At 40.6% G+C, this 13,166-nt stretch overlaps 2 protein-coding genes across 3 annotated transcripts; both read right to left on the reverse strand.

Annotated features, from left to right (window-relative positions):
- Positions 1-30: 30 nt before the first annotated feature.
- On the reverse strand, positions 31-2,883 carry aplnr2 (apelin receptor 2). 2 transcript variants are annotated; one of them, XM_027028312.2, is made up of 2 exons: positions 2,639-2,883; positions 31-2,158 (listed from the first exon to the last, which is right to left on the reverse strand). In XM_027028312.2, the coding sequence occupies exon 2, from the start codon at positions 1,997-1,999 to the stop codon at positions 743-745; it is 1,257 nt and encodes a 418-aa protein (XP_026884113.2). In that variant the 5' UTR covers positions 2,000-2,158; positions 2,639-2,883; the 3' UTR covers positions 31-742. The 2 variants fall into 2 exon arrangements, with proteins under 2 accessions (XP_026884113.2, XP_035376989.1); XM_035521096.1 differs by having other exon boundaries at positions 31-2,215.
- Positions 2,884-7,409: 4,526 nt separating this feature from the next.
- On the reverse strand, positions 7,410-11,092 carry cd59 (CD59 molecule (CD59 blood group)). The gene is made up of 4 exons (XM_027028310.2): positions 10,987-11,092; positions 9,279-9,357; positions 9,049-9,150; positions 7,410-8,933 (listed from the first exon to the last, which is right to left on the reverse strand). Exons 2-4 carry the CDS (start codon positions 9,331-9,333, stop codon positions 8,734-8,736), a joined length of 357 nt encoding a protein of 118 aa, XP_026884111.2. The 5' UTR covers positions 9,334-9,357; positions 10,987-11,092; the 3' UTR covers positions 7,410-8,733.
- Positions 11,093-13,166: the final 2,074 nt, after the last annotated feature.

Raw genomic sequence — 13,166 nt, forward strand, 5'->3', positions numbered from 1 at the left:
TGTGTGTGTGTGTGTGTGTGTGTGTGTGTGTGTGTGTGTGTGTGTGTGTGTGTGTGTGTGTGTGTGTGTGTGTGTGTGAGAAAAAATAATACACTGCTGAGTGTCCAGATAAACCATGTCTTCAGCCTATTGGAATCGATTGGCTAGTAATGACCACCTGGTGTTTTTCAGTTAGCTGTTTGTGAAAATCCATTAAAAAGTTACTTTTTTCCATGGATGCACTTCATGATTTATTTCACATGTAAATTTGATTTTCAAGCACAGTTGAATGTCCGTTATCAAACAATGACGAACAAGCACATTAAGCATATAGCATATATATTTTATGACTGTTGCAACAAATGTCTTCACATATGCTACAGTGGTTAAAAAAGGTCAAGCTTTGGAAATGTGGAAATCCCCTTTATTTAAACATGAATTTGTCTCAAGCAAAATGTGAAATTTACTTATACAAAATACTACTTAAGAGATGTTGAGAATAAGATATGTTCTATGTATCTACTCATCTTTCTGTAGAGGTGCACAAAAGGAACAAACACAGGTCTAGATCTTGGCCCACAGTTTCCTTCATCTTAAACACAGTAACCCATCACCTCGGTGTCTAGTCCCAATTGCTATGTTCTGAATATAGAAATACAGAATTAATCAGCATTACTTGCTGTTGGTTTTTTTTCATGTAGTCCAAAATGTGGACTAAAGTCATTTAAAGTCCCTCCAAACAATACACTTTGGTGCTCTTTTACTATGCTGGAGCTGTGTCTCCCTGTCCCTCCATAACTCTGTCTCGCACTACCTCCTCTTCTGTCTCTCCCTTTGTCCCTGACTGTATGACGGAGCTTTTGCTGGGGGACTCTCTCCCCTGCTGCCTGCAGATGCGATGGGCAACGGCGCGGCAGTAGCGCCGGAAGGCTGGGTCACAGCAAGTGTAGAGCAGAGGGTTGAGGCAGCTGTTGGCGTAGCCCAGACAGATGGCGTATGGGTGTGCTCCCATCAGCCACTGGTCAAAGTCACAGGAGTAGGGCAGGAAGCCCAGTTCCACCAGTGCTGAGAGGGTTTTGTTGGTGTGAAAGGGCAGCCAGCAGAGGAAGAAGGCCAGGACAAGGGAGGTGATGACACGCAGGAGCCTGCGCTGCCGAGGCCGGTCGGGCCGGGGACCCAGGCTGAAGTGCTGGGAGAGGAGCCTCCCCAGCGAGCAGTAACATAGCAGCAGCACAGTGAGAGGAAGCAGGAAGCCCAGTAGGGTTGACTTCAAGCCCAGCACCGTGGACCACAGCAGCTCTGCCTGCTCCCGTGTGGCAGGGTCGAGGTCAGCAGACACCACACTGGAGTAGTCCATGTCACATAAGCAATGTGTGGCACCAGCCTCACCCTCCTCTGGCCAGTCACCGTCGGAGCCACCCTCCAAGTGCACCTCTCGCACGGTTCGTAGAAGCAGTGCAGGAAGTGCCAGGACACAGGCTGCTGTCCACACGCCTCCTACGACCTGCCGTGCCCTGGCAGCAGCTCTGCTACGTGCACCGTTGCTGTTGCGGCCCTGTACGATCACGCAGTAGCGCTCCACACTGAGGCTGGTCAGAGAGAACACGCTGGCATACATGTTGAGAGCCACCAGATAGCTGCTGATGCGACAGAGCACACTGCCGAAGGGCCAGTGGTAGTCCAGCGCCGTGTACACTGCCCACAGCGGGAGTGTCGTGACAAACACAAGGTCAGCCAAGGCCAGGCTGGCGATCAGTGACTCCGTAACGGAGCGGGAGGATCGAGAGGTGCTGTGAGACGCTTCCTGGGTCTGCTCAGAGTTGGAGCAGCTGCCTTTTCTCATGCGGCCTCTGGCACGACGGTCCAGGTACACCCACAGCACTAGACCATTACCCAGTGTTCCAGCCACGAAGGCGAGGAGGTAAACAGCTGGAATCAGCACCCGCGTGGCACGCCACTCGCTGTAGTCGCACTGGGAGAGGGGGGAGGGAGAGGCAGCAGACCACTCCAGCTCAGACATGGAGAAACAACCAAGAGTAGAGGCTTATGCAGGCACAGTAATAGGCTTCTAGGTGTTCACAATTTGGTGTCATTAAAGAAGCACATCTTGACTTTGTCTTCCAGTGATTGTCTCCAAGATGATCAAATTGCTTCCTTCTTTTTTCTCACTGTCAACAAACTGATAAGGCATACATCCTGTTTCAGATCATTTTATCTAAAATCTCAGCCAAGCTTCCTGCAAAAAACAGGATATGAAGAGGTGTGAAATGTAGGAACTCATATTTAAGATAATACTGAATATTTAATTATATCCTTTAAAAATCCTTTAAATTATGTATTGCCTTTTTGCACTTAATACTTAATGCATTTACTGAGTTTACTGCATTTATTGATCAGTTACGTTTTTCCTTCAGTCTACCTATTAGGAGTCTAAACTCTGACTGTTATGAAGTTATATTATTTTTAATTGATAATGCACTTTATAAATAAAACAATGTATTATCATTATAAATGAAGCATTAGAAAAATGACACACAATCTTTTACTTTATCAGCATTTTTGAACCACATCTTGATCAGAGAAGTAATATATATCGCTGTATATAATTTTCTGCTCTGATATTTCATGAAGAGATTATACAAAACTCACCAAATCCTACCTGTGTTATTTTTTCTCTGTCAGCTGACTCTCAGATTAAGAATGTCAGGTCTGTTGCATGCTGAGAGATTGTCCTCAGTGAATCTCCTTTCCTTCAGAAACGCTATGGGCAGTAAAACACCTGTCTTGCCTAAATCAAGTGTCTATTAAAAATATCTTTCAGTTTTTCCAAAATTCCACACTGTATATATCTAGCCTTTTCTACACTTCCCCACATAAAGAGCCCTTGGAGATAACGAATGGGAATCCCGCCACTCTTCCTTAAGACCCCTTCTCTCACTCTATTCATCCCCTAATCTGCATGGCTATTGGACCCTCCCTGCCCCCACCCCCCTGCTGTTGGACCACCCCACTGGAGTTTTGTGAGATCCCCAAACAGGAGCCCTGGGTTTACAGGGTAAGTAAACTGGTCGCAGTGATAGTCACTGCTCTGTACACCTTAGCCATGAAAGGGACTGTGTGCACACATAACAAAGCCTTTAACGGTGCCACAGACAAACATTCTTACACAATCACTTCTCTCAAGCAACATACCAGTCTAAGTTTGTGAATGCAACACACAGCTGTGCTGCCACCAATTCTAAGAAATGGTAGGGGAACTTTGGGGAAGTGGCTCATAACAGAGAAAACCATTCATACAATCAATCGTGATGTATGACAGGTGAATGTGGAGGTCCTCTCAAACCGTGTACTTATTTCCCCTAATAAACTCTGTTTGCACTGCTGGTGTATTTTTGCACATTTGATGGACAATGATGCACAATGTAATGGAATCAAGTTTTTGTACACTTGTACACCAATACATTCATGTACTTCTGAAATCATTCTTTTCCAGTCGTTCATCATGCTACTGGAGTCACTCTGCTATAGATTGTCATGTTTTTATTAGCATTTTACCTGATATTTTAATACAATGTATTTTTCAAACTAAGGTGTGTTGTCTTTATTATTATGGATTACATGGTGGTTACAGGCAATCCTTAAAGGCTTGTACGAGTAAAACTTCAACATGTTTATGTTCTTTATATTTCAGTAGATTACTGATGAATTTAAATTTATAAAAAATAAACCAAGCGGCCCACTCCCTGCCCAAAACACATTTGGACTTCACCTGGTGTTCATGTGTAAATGGCAAAAATTATATATCCAATCCTTTTGAAGCAATATTAGATTACAAATATTACATGCAAATATAAACATATTCCAAATAGACAATAATGTTGTCATGTTGTGTGTTTGTTTTGAGTCCATGGTACTTTGTTTTGGATATGAGGAGAGGTTTCATATCTCATTGTGCAGTGTTTGAAAATGCACACAGTAAATGATAACTGTTAAATCATTGGTCACTTTGAGTGATTTGAACAATTTTTTTATTTAAAGTAATTTTGCTTAATCAGCCTTTCTATTTGCAGACATCACCAGTAGTTACTATCTTACCCATCATTTATTCTACACAATGTCGATGATCATAACATCCAAATTGCAGTTGCTTCTTCTAATTATTTTTGGTTTATATAATCCGACTGACTCCAAAATAGGACCCCAACATCTGAGATGGATCCAGCGCACATTTGTATTTTCTATGTGTAATCAGTGAACAGTCAAACTCTAATCAATGAAAAACGCCACCCATTCTACAAATTAAAACAATGGCCATCTTATCTTCTGCATCTAATTATTTACATGGTCTTTTTCTTAAATCATATTATATTTCAGCATCTAACTATTAAATAAATGACAGTTTGAGTTGCGTTTTCCATTTCCATCAGTAAACTTCTGAAACAAGGAGGGATAAAGTATAAGGACTATGGTAGGCAGAGCCAAACAGGACTGCCTTTTACAAGACTTCAGTGTGATACAATGTAAATGTTTAAAGATCAGCCCAGATGCTGACACAAATTTTACCTGCCACCCACTAACTTCACATGAAATGGTCTGTTTATCTGCAAGCTGAAGAGAAACCAGTAAACACAGTTTTTCTTTCATGGCGTATTTGACCAGGTGAATGGTCAAAAAATACAATGCCTCCACCAATGAGTTTCTATCGGGATCAAATGCAGTTTTTGGCTTTGAGTAAGCTAAAGGACTACTTTTTTTGACTGTAAAATGTACTGATTTAGCCCCATTTCCAAAAGCAGAATGACCCTGTGTTCCAGAGCCGTTAGTTCAGTGTGCAGAGACCTTGTCCCTCCATGCCTCCAGGAGCCGCCGATAACTCCTAAACTCGGAGATCCTGAACTTGACCGAGTTTAATAATGGTGCTTTAGAACTATTTATCTTTCGACTTCAGACATATGTATGCAAAGTGTTGGATATCAAACATTTCTAATTGTATGATGTAACCAGGAGCGGCTGAATACAGCAGCCATACTATTTATTTATTTCTTTGTTTGTTTGTTATTGGATATAATCATAGTGATAATTGCACTTTTCATAAATAAGAACCTTAATGTCTTACAATTCTCATATTATGCACGACTTCTTCTGACGTTGTTATGCAATGAATGTTGATTGCCCAGTATAGAAAAGCTGTCTCATTAGCCAAGCACATCAGTTTAGTAGCTAGCTAGCTAACTCATGTACATGTAATTAGCTAGCTATCAGTGAAATGTCAAGCTTATTAACTAAATTTAACTTGTTACACGGCAATAGTTCTGTTTTCTCTTGATTATTGTGTAGGGAGCACAGAAAGAGTTAAACTTACCAGTTCTGTCAGTAAATCCCCCAGCTGTATCACAGTAGGTATGAGTCCTTGATGGACTGTATCATTACGTGTGATGTCACAGTAGGTATGGGTTGTAATGGGTGAATGAGCTAAGCTGTCATGATGGCCCTGCAATCTCTGAATTGAAGAGTCTGAATGACTTTCAGGAGATGCACACATCACTCTTGTGACATATTTACATTAAAATATCATTTTCTGTCACACAGTTTACTTGGCAGTGAACTGATTGTTTTATATCCCCAAAATACAATTTACACTCTTTTGCTTGCACTATAGCTTAATCAGGAATGTTTCTTCCAGACCTTCAGTACCCACCTAGTAGTGATGATTTGGGTATTAAGAAGTACCACAGCTGACATCTTCTAGCTTCCTCAGACTGGAGCACACGTAACAGTTTATTCTCAAAATTCAGGAGGGAAGAAAGACCATGTCTAGTGAACAGCGTGCTGTCTGAGGAAAATGTGGCATCATACACCTGTCAAGAGTGCAGATTTACGATGTCAAGATCCTACGATGTCAAGACTGCTTACCACATTTATTCTCTTGTGCTGAACAAGACATCAAGGTACACACTAGGTATGTGCTTCATAACCGATGCCTTAACTTCAGTTTCTGAATGGATACCATGTGTTGCTGATTAAATTACAACCCCCCTATAACCTGTGAGTCAGTAGTAAGAGTGAACCATAGAACAACCACTGAGCAGATATGTTTGGGTGGGGTCCATTCTCAGCATAGTACTGCTGTTGTGGAAGAGAGTCTATCAATGCAAATGATAGATGAAACCACTAAGGGCTTCATATTAGCAGAATGAGATTTCTAACCTTGCAGGGATAGAGACAGGAGTTAGACATATGACCTTGTTCACCATTCTGGATGTCTGAAGGGGTGTGTGTGTGCAGCGTTGCAGAAGTACCTTTTAAAGCATAGCATTGCAAGCTACCAGTTACTTCACACTGGAAAAAGTTTAAGTACAGCAAAACTGCCCAAAGCAACTTAGAAAAAGTAGTTCAAACAACTTTGTAAAAAAAAAAAAAATCTAATTGACAGTGTACATATGATATGAAATTATAACAAAATGTAACACACAAAAGGTCAGATCTCCAGCAAAAAAACAACAACAAAAAACCCCCACACAATTGAGTTTATATTCATAAACCAAAACAATAAAATACCCCAGCATTCATAGGAAGGTGTAAGGAATGTCAACTTTTTAAGGCCCAATATTGTTTTAGTAACTACATAAAAATGGCAAAAAAAGAAAGGAGTTTGAATACTTGAATTACTAAGCAAATATACATGTAGCTGATTACATAGTGTGTTACATAGTGTATTACATATTGTGTGCAGATGTGTGTTACATAGTGTGTTAGTGTGTGATGTGTTACAGTGTGTTAGTGTGTGCAGATGTGTTACATAGTGTTACAGTGTGTGCGTTACATAGTGTGTGCAGATGTGTGTGTTAGAGTATGAGCATCCAACTATACTAACACAAATGACAGAACATGGACAGATAACTTTTCAAAGCTGCTGAGGGTGGAATTTCCAGGAAAACGATTGAGGGTGTGGTTTGCAGGAAATACACATATAATCAAAAACAGGGTGGGAATTCTGGGAGGGACAGAGTAAAATCCTCCCTTCCGAATGGCTAAAGTGGTGAGAAGTGGGCTAAAGGGACATTTGATGGCTAGTTGACAAATTAAGCCCTCCATTTCTCTCTAGTGACGGTCTAGACTATGACACAATGTCCAGGCATAATGGAAATCAATGAAATAGACTAAAAATACCATCTTGTATAATATTTATCTTCTACTAGTTTTACTCCTTTTAACCTAAATAATCAGGAAGTAAAATTTAATGAACAAAACCCATAACTAAGATTACATAAAAGATTATATACAGACCCCTTTGAACATTTGTTTCAATACCAGGTAGGATTATTTAACTAGGAAAACATCCAACAGTTACATAAAGTTGTGTTTTTTCCCTGTTCCAACTTTTGCTGGACTGACTTCCCCTTTAGGAGTGACTGAAAAAAACAAAGAGCTTTTGGTTTTTAAAATCGTTCTTTATTCGATTCACACACACCTAATGAGTATTAAGAGAATTATATATACAAAACCTCAATCAAACGTTATATAAAACAGGCCTCTGCACCTCTGCCTAATTTCTATAAAGCTTATTAAAACTATTACATTACACTCAAATGTATTAATACAAAACACCATGCTAAACAAAAATCCTTTTCTGCACTCTTAAAGGACTACCAAACTCTTCTGTTGGAAGCTCTGGTGACAAAGTCCACATGTTTGAGACCAACCTGCATGTCTCTAGCCAGAAAAAAAAAAAAAAAAAAAAAAAAAAGTGCTTCACCCATAATACTGTCTCAAAGTAAATGAACTAAAATGTAGAAACCTCATGCTCTACCCGTTAGCGCGCATACATGAGCACGCGGCTGCAGGTTAGACAGATGGGTTTTGTGGGGTTTTGTAAGAAGTGGCTATAAGCAGTGGCTGTTAAACTTGGTTAAACGTGCTGTGAAACTAGTGCTCCATTCTGGTTACCATGCTCACAATACAGTCACTTCCCACTGCCTGTCCCTTTATTGCACACACACACGTATATTGAGGAAGTGCTGTTGTTGTACAACCCACATATACAGTAGCTTGCAAAAGTATTGTCCCCTCTTGACATTTTTCCTGTTTTGGTATATTACAGACTAGAATTAAAGTGGATCTTAATAGACCTAACAAAATCCAAATTGTTGAAGGGGAATGAAAAAAAACCCACCTTGTTTAAAAAAGAATTAAAAGCAGAAAAGTTGTGAGAATATATGTATTCATCCCCCTTTGCTATGAAAACCCTAAATAACAGCTGTTCCAATTAACTTCTGAAGTCACATGATCAGTTAATTAAGGCCCACCTGTGGAATCACATGTTCTGTCACATGATGTCTGTATAAATAAATCTGCTTTAAAAGCCCCTGAGTCTGTAACACCCCTAAGCACTAAGGGTTAAATAATTATGCACAGTAAGTATTTCTGGTTTTTGTATTATTGTCACAATACACAAAAACTGTTCTGCACCTTCAAAGTGGTAGGCACTTTGTGAAAATCAAATGGTACAAAAATCCAATTTAATTACAGTTTGTAATGCAGCAAAACAGAGACATGACCACAGATAGAGGATCCTTTCACAAGGAAATGTATAATTAAATAAACACATGGCCATTGCCGAAATTAAAGTTTAGCTGAAAAGGTTTGGTTCATCATCAGCTCCCTTACAGAGAGACACTCAGGCTTATAGACAGTATCTGCAGCAGCACAGAAAGGGCAGAGGGCAGACTTTGGTTTGTATGGGCTAGAATACGCTTAGAGCACACACCACCAGAACACTGCCAACGAGGCCAGTAAGCCCAGCACAGAGCTCTTGGCCATGTTCACGGGTGCGCTGTTACACAGGTCGGACATGCAGCAGGAGTATCTGAAGCTGGAGACGTGGGGAAACATCTGTGCCAGCATACTCTGGTCACAGTCCGAATACTTTATACACTGTCGGTATGTAGAACCACCTAGGACAGACAGTGTGTGTCAACAGACAATTCTGAGTCATTCAAGCAGGTATGTGTGTTTGAAAGTGTATCTGGATAAGTATAAGGGGAGTGTGTGTGAGTGTGTGTGAATCACCTCTCTCATAAAGCGACAGGCAGGCGTCCTCAAATCTGCAGTCCTGGGTTTTACTGCAGCTGCCGGTGTAGTCCTTACACTTGTAGCACTTAATTGCAGAGCCTTTGGGATTGGTAGAGCAGATAAAATGAGAGAGAGAGAGAGAGAGAATTATCACACAGATCGCAGAAAAAACACCTCCCATCCTTTCACTCCTGTGAGGACAGCAGAAGCCCTGGGGCTGTACATACCCAGGCCAAGCAGGGTCAGGCCAAACACCACACCAACTCCCATAAAGACTTTCATATTGCTCCCTGTGGACCTTCCAAACTGAAAGGAAAGACAAAGAGACAGTTACTTTTATAAAGTAGATAAAGTAATAACATAACACCCACTCACTTTAAAGTTAAATGATTTTGACAACTGCTATTCAAATACCATGTCACATATACCATATTGGACTCTAACCTACTGTACTGTACTAGGATGTATTCTATGAGTAAATGACAAAGCACTTTTGTAAGTCGCTCTGGATAAGAGCGTCTGCTAAATGCCGTAAATGTAAATGTAAATATCATTAGTATACAGAAGTATAGAAGGATAAGAATTTGTCCACAGCATATATCTTTATTATTAAAATATATAAATCCTTGCAGAGAAATTCAAACTGTAAAACATTACAGAGCATAGGATCCTTTATTTGGCCCAGTTGAAAAACAACAAAAAACAAAACACAAATACAACAATCATGAACCACTCTCCTCCAGTGCTGCACATTACTCACCAATACAGGACCTAGACATACAGTCATGGCCAAAAGTTTTGAGACTAGCATAAATTTTGGTTTTCACAAAGTTTGCTGCTTCAGTTTTTACGGTGGCGATTTGCATTATCTCTAGACTGTGAAGAGTCCACGTTTCTCCAAGAAAAACATCAAGCACAGACTGACATTCTGCTGGAAATATAGAAATTGGACTGCAGAGGACTGGGGTAAAGTTATTTTCTCTGATGAAGCCCCCTTCAGACTATTTGGGACATCTGGACAAATGATTGTCCAGGGAAGTAAAGGTGTGTGCTACCATGAGTCCTGTGTCATGCCAACAGGGAGGCATCCTGAGACCATTCATGTGTGAGGTTTCTTCTCATCCAAGGGGTTTGCTCAAAGTTTTGCCTAAGAACACTGCCATGAATAAGGAATTGTATCAAAACATCCTTTAAGTGCAACTTCTCCAAATGATCTAGGAGCAATGTGGTGACGAACAATGCTTTTTCCAGCATGACAGAGGACCATGTCACAGGGCAATCCCGATAACCAAGACAGACACTGTACACTGCTCATATGCATCACCTAGAAGACGTACAGAGTGATACCGGTCATAGACGTCACCTAAAAGATGTAGCGTGACTTCGCTCATCCGCATTACCTACACGATGTAGAGTGACGCTACTCATACACGTCATCTAAATAATGTAGAGTGATTCTGGTTATACACGTCACCTAGGAGAAATATAGTGACGCTGTTCATATGCGTCACCTAGAACAGGTACAGAGTGAGGCTTCTCATATACGTCACCTAGAAAATGCACGTTTATTTATTACAGAGGGGATAAAAACTACAGACAAATCTAGACTGATGAGATCCAACAGAAAAACAAAAGTCATCATCGCAACTTGGACACAGTCTAATTTACCGCATAGGCTACTGTCTCGCACATTTTGTGGCTAACGTCAAGTTGATGAATCTGGTCCAGTATGTTTCTTAGTTAACGTTAGGTGTTATATGTCAAATTTCACCGCACAATTAAATAATTTGGGGGGACGATAATCGGTAACTACCCTATTACTAGCTGGCTAACTAACCTACCTTGTGTCAACACACAGCTGTCGGAGCCTTGCAGCACTAGCAGCTCGGCGTTTAAAGGAATATCCCACATATTTTATGAACCGTTTCCACTTACCCGTTACGCGAGAGAGTCCAGCAGCCTGACCATCCACTTGACACGCCTTGACCAGTCTAACGGAGCTCAGCCTGGCAGGGGATTGTCTACTGAAGGTCACCACCCACAAACAAGGACGAGGGGGGTCTGTCTGTAGTGTGCAGATCAGATTAGGCTTACGTCTCCTCACTGGCGTTTATCGGGGTCCATGCCCGTTTGGCCTTACATGTCATATTAGTTACAGCGGAATCACTGAGATGTACTAATGTTTTTTGATGAGCTGTGCTCTGTTTATACTTAGCCTATAGGTGTAAAGGATTGGGATTTATACGCCCTACGTACCAACAAAGACGAAATTACAAAGTAGAGACGAGTACTGTGACTTATATTGTGAACACACAACGCTGAATGAATGAACAGATGTTTTGTTTTTTAAATGTCTCCAATTTTTTGTCATCTTTCTGCACCCGATAAGCCGAAGTCACACCACGTTTGCGTGTTGACTCATGCACACTGCAGAATCAATGATCTATTTTCCAGGAAGAGTAATCGCCATTAATCACGTATCTCTAGTCATTACTAACCTGACCTGCACTAGTGGACAAAGGCGGTTATTTCAAATAGACATTGGCTGATTTACCAATTTCAGCAAAATTATATTGGGTTCCCTGATGTTGACAAATAAAAGAGACAAAAAAAAAATCGTGGTGTGTTAACTCTTTTATTACCAAGTAAAACAAGACACCATGGAATGTGCTTCAGAATTATTGTCAAGAAGTTCTTATTTTATTCAGAATTATTTTGGGAGGTACCAATAATTGTAAAATAGAGCCATTACAACCAATGCATTTAAGAAAGAAAATCATTCATTTTCTTTCAGTGTTTCCCAATCCTAGTTCGGAAGTACATCTGCACTATATGTTAGTGTCTACCCTGGTCCATCCAGCCAAATTCCGCATATGAAGGGCTTGTTCACGGTGTAGTGGAAATGCTGAAATGTGCAGTGCAGAGAGTCTCCAAAACCAACACAGCTTTAGGAAGAAATTTGCTGATTTGCACAGACATCTACAGCAATAAATGTTAATCCCATTACACAAAATGTTTAATGACTTAGTACAATGATCCAGAGTCTTGAGGCAAGTTTGAGTCTTCCTTTTGTACCATGTTTGGAAAGAATTAAATTGCACTCATATTTACTAGGGTAGTGGGATGACATACATATCACATCCTGCTTCATTGTGAAGCAGGAAACCTCTAATCTGTTTGAACATGAATCCATGGAGTTATATCCCAACATAACTGTGTTTGGGACACAGATCATAACTCTCACATAACATATTCACATGACACTTAGACATTACTTAAAACAAGCTTCACTCACTTCTCTACAGAGTGGCAAGACCAGTGAATGCAAACTGCTTTTATGCTATAATGAATAATACAACTGTCACATACACATGTTGGAATTTTCTTATAAAGTTAATTATCAAAAGTTCACCTCTCCATTGCTGTAATATTAGAAACTTAATTTAAACTGGCAGACTATTCATACCATAATCAACACAAGCAGGGGGAGTTACATTTACAGCATTTAGTAGACACTTTTATCAAAAGCAGCTTACATTTATGTCTGAATACAATTGGAACAATTGAGGGTTAAGGGCCTTGCTCAGGGACCCAACACATGGTTGTAGTAGGGCTTGAACTGGCAACCTTCTGATTACTAGTCAAGTACCTTAACTACTGAGTTACCTCCATATGGAGTGCTAAATATTTATAACATAGGCTGTGTGAGCAGGTGTTCAACACGTGACTTCAGCCAGAGAATTAAGTGGCTGCTCCTCATAGTATGGAAAGTGTGGGCTGGGGAGAAGTGGGAGGCGCTTCAGTCCAAAACAAGCAGCAATACAAAGCGATGTCAGACAAATCAGAACAAAGCGCTCTTTATCTCTCATCCATTACAGCACAGAAACTGGCACCAACAGAGAGCAAAGAGAAAGCTAGAGAAAGCTGGAGAAAGCTGGGAGGAGACGAGGGCCTGTGTCTCCTACATTCTGTGTTGAGAACAATCCTCTTTTGAAACTTAAGTGTTCCACACCATTGGATTGTGCCTGGCCTTCTAAAAATATCCAAATAACTCAGACATTCTTTTGTAGAGAGAATAAAGCATCTTTTTATGTCTGAGAGTCAACAACATAAGC

This window comes from Electrophorus electricus, chromosome 21 (genome assembly GCF_013358815.1).
Source record: "Electrophorus electricus isolate fEleEle1 chromosome 21, fEleEle1.pri, whole genome shotgun sequence".
Lineage (NCBI taxonomy): Eukaryota > Metazoa > Chordata > Actinopteri > Gymnotiformes > Gymnotidae > Electrophorus > Electrophorus electricus.